At 40.9% G+C, this 7,750-nt stretch overlaps 1 protein-coding gene across 1 annotated transcript; it reads left to right on the top strand.

Annotated features, from left to right (window-relative positions):
- Positions 1-6,361: 6,361 nt before the first annotated feature.
- On the top strand, positions 6,362-7,521 carry LOC108968700 (oocyte zinc finger protein XlCOF28). The gene has a single exon (XM_018932875.1). It carries the CDS (start codon positions 6,394-6,396, stop codon positions 7,519-7,521), a length of 1,128 nt encoding a protein of 375 aa, XP_018788420.1. The 5' UTR covers positions 6,362-6,393.
- Positions 7,522-7,750: the final 229 nt, after the last annotated feature.

Genomic DNA, 7,750 nt, shown 5'->3' with positions numbered 1-7,750 from the left:
TTTTTTTTTTTTTTTTTTTTTTTTGGAATTTTTGTTTATGTTACTTGTCTTATGGGTTGATCCCTAATTTCTTTCAGCTGGAAGTATGTAAGTAAGACCCCCAAAACTCGCACTAGTTTACTCAAGTAAAATGTCAAGCTTTTGAATTAGACACCAGCGAACTGACGGTAGTGTAAATTTTGTTAATATCATCGTATCTGATTTTCTTGAACTTCAGTGGTCCTTAAAAAATCCAGACTGTTGAAGATACAAGCTGTGGGCGAATATACTGAGAATAAACTTTTTGCTTCCATGAGTTCAGTCTATACTTTTACTGAAGTTTCTACATCACAAAAGCACACGTCGGATGTCACGACAATCCGCTCCAAAATCTTAAAATCGTTCAATATTTAAAAAGTCTTGTAATTCCTATGATTTCTCGACTTCGTTATCTGCAGTTGAACTGAACACGTTTCGGTTTGTAGCGCAGCCATATTCCTTAAAAAAATCATCGCGAAGTCACGCCTTCCCACATTTTTCCCTAACTTTCCTTCGTTATACTTATATTTTTGGTATTTCTACTTTACCTTACGGATTTTTCTCGGAAAAATCTTCCGCTGCTTTTGGCACAATCGAATTTTCAATATCGGCAAATTAAGATCAACGCGCCGTGGAAATTAAATTAAATGTGAAACAAACGGCGCTGCCTTCCTGGTGCTGCTGCTGCTGTCACAACGGCTCAGCGGCACAGCGCCTAAAAGCCAGCTAAAAGCATGTACAAACGTTGCACCGTAACAGCGGCCGGTATTATGTGACCGGAAACAAGAGGCGCTTCCAGCGTACACACGCTATCGATGACTTTTCGAAGGCGAATTTATTTTACTTTTTTCATGTCTTTCCTGCGCTGCGGACATGCCGTGCCAGCAACGACGAGTCGGCAAATGAAATGGAAGTAATGTGATATCATTAATCATTTCATTAATCATTTTTAATATTTCGGTCACAGGCGCATTATGAACGGCCGCATGGCAGAGCGCTCTGCCCACGTCAGCTGTTTCCAGTTTTACACGCTGCCATGGCCTATAATTCGGTTAGCAGGCAGCGAGCGCTTTTAATGGACAACTTTCAATGATACAGGTTATTACCGTAGTACGACAAGTATTGTTAATGCTGTTTCGTGGGTGACGGCGTTCAAATTACATTGATTTATATGGTAGCTTGCTGGCTGCGAGACCGTTGAGTGGCTTCGAAAGCCGTGTATATTGCGTCAATATATGGTTGCAGCTTAATTGTGTTATTTTCTCAAGAAAAATTTCGTTTCTATATTTAGTTTTCCGGAAGGAAGCAACGGTGCGTTGAGCCTTAAGTAGGTTAATTGATATGACAGAGCTCAGCAGCCAAAAGAAGCTAAGGAAGGCATTTCGCACATCACTTTGGTGAGTTTGATACTCAAAGCGTATGAGACCGTTAAGTGTTGGTCATGAAGCTGTGGTTCCGAGGAAGTGGCGAGCTTACGTTTTGTAATGCCGAATTTCACTAATAATATACGTCTTAACAACGACAACAGCCTCCGGCTTTAAAAAGAGTAAAAAATCAAAAACATTCGTCTGATCCAAAAACGCAATGCAAAACTACTCTCCTAGTATCAAACGAGATTATGGATACTTCGCAGAGACTTCACCTTAAAATTATGCCGTAAAAAGCAAGCCTGGATTCATGGCCGATGACAATGGCATAGTGGAGCGATATAGTTCAACGGGGCTTAAGTCTAGCAAAGGGATGGTGCAATACGGTAGGGTTAAAAATCAACTCGTTCCAAACAATCGCTGTTTCTTTTACAAAGCAGAGTTCTTTTTCGGGCTTGAGATCGCTAACAGTCCATGGCATTGTACTGAATGTATATAAAGAGGTCAAATTCCTAGGCCGCACATTAGACTGAACCTTACGTTGGACTGGGTATGTGGATTTAACACAGCCCAAAGCCACCCAGGCACTCATAATATGCAGACGCTTAGGCGGCAGTAATGGGGCTGCAAACCAGGTATCATAGGAAGGATGCATACCATAATCGTAAAGCCTATTTTCTCTTATGGAGCGGTTGTTTGGGCATCTAGAGCAACGCAGTCTTCTGTAGGTCTTCAACTATCGCTATTCATGGTTACCCTCGGCAGTAAGGCGGCTTGGAACGATTCCACGATCGACCTACTACTGAGGAACAGCACTATCCCTATTATACTGACGGCTCGAAAACACCAGAGGGCACTGGAGCAGGCATTGCTGGACCGCATACAAAAAATCCATACTGATGGGACGTTTTCCAAGCATCTTTCAAGTTTAAATCTCTTCTATAGTCATTGTACAGAAATTAATCTCCAATGCAACCAGCGTATCGCTATACTTAGCGATAGTCAAGTGGCACTAAAGGCAATACCAGCGTATAAAGTTAAATCACTTTTAGTGGAGGAGTTTATCGGAAGACCCATCAGATTGCAACCATGTACAACTAATCTGGATGCAAAGAGCTGGCCGACGAGCCCGCATTCCGGCAGCTTCCAGGAAAATGACACCAGAACCACATATTACCGTGTGGTCCCACACTATTGGATTGTACAGCAATTTGCAAAAGCTGGCTTTAGTTGGCAAAAGCAAGTTCCTGGAATTTTTCAGGGTGCTGGAACTTTGTGATCATATATGATATAGGGCTGGGCAGAATAGATCACAAGTCGCAGCGCAAAGCCTCAATTCTCCAATCGTCAGCTGCTTATGACCGATATTCCATATTTGATATTAAATTAGAATAAAGTCCAGACTATAATTGTAAACACCAAATCTGAGTATAAAGTAGGATGATATTTTGGAGTCCATGAAGACTTATTTGAAGAAGTTCAACTAGATCCTTTTAAAAAGAAGGTAGGTTAAGTTAAAAGAACGATCTTTTACATGAGCCAACAGAGGTCTATCTCGCGTAGCTGAAAAGACTGGTCCGTTGTGACAACTTAAAGTATGTATTGATGATAAAGACACTCAAAAACGATAAAACGCTTTCAGCATTTCCGAAATTTAAGCTATGCCTCTTGATTCGCTATATTCAAGCTTCAGTCTTTCAAAAAACAAATAAAAAAAAAAAACGGTGGAAAAAGCGCCTACACCCGACCCGAATAAAATAGAGGTGATCTATAAACTGTAGGACCAAAATAATTTAGGAGCCGGAGAGAGATTCTCTTATGTTGCCCAAAACTATAAAAATCTCAGTTCAGTCTAACTGCCAGTGACTTTTGAGCCGCATCCATTCATGTAACACAAGATAACTGAGAACCAACAACGTCAGCCTCGAAATACAGAATAATTATTGGTAATAGGTGCTACAACGGACTGAGCAGACAATGGAGAAGCTAAGTCTTCTCTCGACGAACAATGTTCAAACTCTACAAGTCACTCATCTTTCGTTTTCGCGAGAAAGGTTCTGCGGAAGATTTATGGTCCGTCGCGCATTGACAACGGCGAATACCGCAGTCGATGAAACGATGAGCTATGCTAGATACAAGACGACAGAGGAAGAGGAAAATCTCCACTCCGTTAAAAAGACCTGGTGGAAGGGACCAGGCAACACTTGGAAACTCCAACTGACGCCAAACAGCGTAGAGGAAGAACGATTGGCGCGCTCCTGTAAAGAATGATTACTTGGGCAATTGCTCGAGCTTCTCTGAACATGAAGTAGGCTGTAACCAAAGTTATGTATGAATCGAAGGAAATACAAGCTGACAGAACTTCAAGGATATAGTTTTACGAAAAACCGACTTTATTAGCTCAATGCTAATGGCTTTGTTTGGATGGTAACTTCACGCAAAGTGTGTGAGATAATGGTACTATTTACTGCCGAAACTTTAGCTACAAATATGTCAACAAGGTGTAAAGGAGCATTAGAAATTCCAGTTAGGCGTTAATTTTTTGAAAAAAGTACGTTATTTTCTTCTATGTTACTATGTTATGAGTAAAATGGTAATTTCTATTTCATAGCAAAACCTTCTAAAACAGTGATTTCATTTTGAGGTAAAGGTACAGGCGTCGAATTATATCACTTACAGACAATGGTTCTCAAAAGCTCTTTCCAAAACTCATTCAATTGTTTCCACAATTCCGCATAACGAGAGTATCTAACATTCTGTGGTCACAAACCTCGCAAGTGCCTGAAAAAGCCCTTTATAACATATGGTTTTGGGGAAACCAATAAATACATGCATACATATAAGATTTACGGTCAAACCCAAAAGATCAAAAACCTCAAAATCAGCATTTTGAAATATTCCGAAGCCAAAAAATATGTAAACAATGTGACGTGTCACCAATAATTTCGCCGAAAAATGCCGATAAACAATGCCGATGCTCTTTAAATTCCAATAAAAAGCGCATCTGGCAAAGTTTGAGGTTCCAGGTATTATGATAGACGCAATGCGAGATATATAATACACACAAGACTACAAAATTTATTTTTAAATAATGGCATTGTTGTTTTTTGTTTTATTATTTTTATAACGCCAAAGGTTGTATTTTGTACGCGCATAGTTGTTGTTATGGCTGCTGATGTCGGCGCTGACATGTTGGTGGCCTGTCACCGCTTGGTACCCAAAAGCCAGACTCAAAGCGATAAGACGCGCGCGACAGCATCACAGCACAAGGCGAGCGCAAGCAGCTGCCGGCAGCAGCGCAAGGGGTAAGCAAGAGCATGCTAATGCCGCGCTGAGCCGTTCATGTTCTTAATGAGCCGTAGCAACGCATATCTACATGCAAGTGTTGGTGTGATAGCGTTCAAAGTCGAACGTGTTAATTATTCCCAAAGGATATTGTAGCAGGCGACAATGCGGTACCGCGTACGGTTTATTCTTGTGGTTGTTGTTGTTGCTGATGATGGCAGTCGTGTGTGTGTTTATATGTTGTGAAGTGAAGTGTTTCGTCAAAATTGACAGTTTGTAAGCAAAACAAATTAATGGTAACCAAATGCATAACGACACGCGGGAAGTGCCAGTAATGAGGCCAACAACAAGAAGCGCGCACGCATATTGTTGGCATTGATTGGAAAAATATATTAATAATGTTTTGCTGTTTTAGTATGATTTTATGGTCAATTTAGAATGAAAATAAAAACTCCAAAAATTATATTCATATTCTGTGGAGCAGTGATAGGGCGATTGACAGCGCTGCCAGATATTTGACAAAATAATGTGAAACTAGAAAAAAACGTTAACTTCGACTGTACCGAAGCTATTATACTCTATATGTGTACATTTTTTTAGCATAAAAGCATATAAAAAGTTCTTTAACTTCATTTTGATCGTTCCGTTGGTATGGCAGCTATATGTTATATTGCTTCGATGTGAACAATTCTTTCGGAGATTGTATTGTTACCTCAGACTACAACAGACAACAAATTTCGTGAAGATATCTCGTCAAATGAAAAAGTTTTCCATATAAGCACTTGTTGCAGATCGTTCAGTTTGTATGGCAGCTATATGCTATAGTGCTTCGATTGGAACAGTTTCTTTGAAAATTGCAACCCTGCTTGAGACCATAGTCCACACCAAATTTCATGAAGATATCTCGTCAAATGAAAAAGTTTTCCATATAAGCACTTGTTGCAGATCGTTCAGTTTGTATGGCAGCTTTATGCTACAGTGATCCGATCGGAACAATTTCTTCGAAGATTGTACGCTTATCATATGCAATATTCCAATTTAAATTTCTTGAAGATATCTCGTGAAACTAAAACGTTTTCCATACAAGGACTGCAGTTTAATCGATCAGTTTATACGACAGCTATATGCTATAGTTGTCCGATATCGACGCTTCCAACAAATCAGCAGCTGCTTAGAGGCAAAAGAACTTGTGCAAAATTGCAAAACAATATCTCACAAACTGAGGTACTTTTTCGCATATATACAGAGGGTGAGGTGGCTCCTCGACTCAGCTCGTACCGCTGATCATTTATATACATATGTATATACTTTTTTGAGGTACTCCGAGATTTTTTTTGGTGTTATAAACATTGTGCCATACCTAATATACCCTGATCAGTTTATGAAATTATCAAGAAAATTAAACAATCTGGCAACTTTATTACATTGTACCCGGTTGTGGGTGACTGCAAGACTGCGACTGCGCTTACGATCTATATTTATGCCATTGGTGATATTGATTGACCATCGAGCGTAGATAAAAATGCGCCAACTGATTGATCTTATTTTTCAGTTCGTACTGCCATTCGGAGCAGCATTGAATCTCAGACAGAGAATATAATTTAAAAACAACCAACGTAGCGCGAAAACACGGCATTAACATTGCAACACTCAAAGTGACAAGTGCAAACGCGAATATTTCACAGAAAAAATATAGAACAAAAATTAATTTTATACTACAAAAATGGATTTCTTTGCCGCTGGCGGCTTCCAGCAACTGTTTAGCGATTTAAATGACACGCAGCTGCATGGAAACTGGACGGATACCGACGCAGATATGGAAAGTGGTACCCCGTTTTACAGTTATAATTGCTGCGCGCAGCAGTCTACTGACAATAGCCTGCGACTCAGCTGCGCGGATGATCCTTACGTGTTTGCCGCAACGACGTGTGAAAAAACGCTCGTGGAATTGCATGTGGATTGGGATGAAAACGAAGCGCCAACTACGTATAATACACATAAGGAGCAAGCCTTGTACACAGGCTACGCAGAGAGCAAAGGAAACAACGAACAACAGTTGCAGCTTACGCTCGATCGGTTGCTCTGCTCGCCATCTGATGTCTTGATACACGACACAACATGTGATTCAACTGCAGAGCGGACAAACTACGAAACGTTAACAACACAGAGTTGCAGTGAAACGGAATACCACAACAATAGCTGCATGTCTAACACACCAAGCAGTCCCGTTAGCTTAGATTCCACAATTGTGGTGGAGTTCGAGACGGCTGCCTTTATTACACGCGAAATGGCTGAGTGGGAGGAGAAATTCTTGGATAACTATATCGAGATACCCGAGCTTATCGACTTTCTACCCGAGAAAACGCCACTCTGCACCGACACCTGCGATCACTTTCTACACGAGAGCTCTAAAAATCTCAAACTGCATCGCAAAACGAGAACTACAAAGCGCAGCAATGAGTCGAGCAGCCAAGATGAACGCGTTGCCGCTGGTTTTCCTTGCACTTTTGGCTCATGTGATAAGATTTATGCGAAGCCTGCACATCTTAAGGCCCACCTGCGTCGCCATATGGGCGAAAAGCCCTACACCTGCGATTGGCCTGCTTGTACCTGGAAGTTTTCACGTTCCGATGAGTTGGCGCGCCATCGGCGTTCGCATTCCGGTGTGAAGCCCTACAAATGCAGCTATTGTTTGAAATGTTTTGCGCGCTCCGATCACCTGACGAAGCATCGAAAGGTGCACGAGCGTCGTTTGCTGGCGGCGAGTAAGGCAGGCAAGACGATCGATGGCGTGCTGCCGCATAGTGTGTTAACGGTGCGACCGGGACGTAAGCGAAAGAATCAATTATGATATGAGGGAAGGGACAGATGGTCGGGCATGGTATAAAATATTATATTTTAAGGAAATGTTATTATTAAAAAAGAGTGGTGTTAAATATAAGTTTTCTAATTTTATAAAATCGGTTTTTATTGTGTAGTGAATGATCCGAGTGGCCGGACTCCATAATTATACATATGTGTATAAGTATCATCAAGAAAATATCTTAAAATGAGTCTTTAAAGAAAGTCTAGCGACCAAC

This window comes from Bactrocera latifrons, unplaced genomic scaffold (assembly GCF_001853355.1).
Source record: "Bactrocera latifrons isolate USDA-ARS-PBARC rearing strain unplaced genomic scaffold, ASM185335v1 scaffold_226, whole genome shotgun sequence".
Classification (NCBI taxonomy): Eukaryota; Metazoa; Arthropoda; class Insecta; order Diptera; family Tephritidae; genus Bactrocera; species Bactrocera latifrons.
This window is presented reverse-complemented; position numbering and strand designations above follow the sequence as displayed.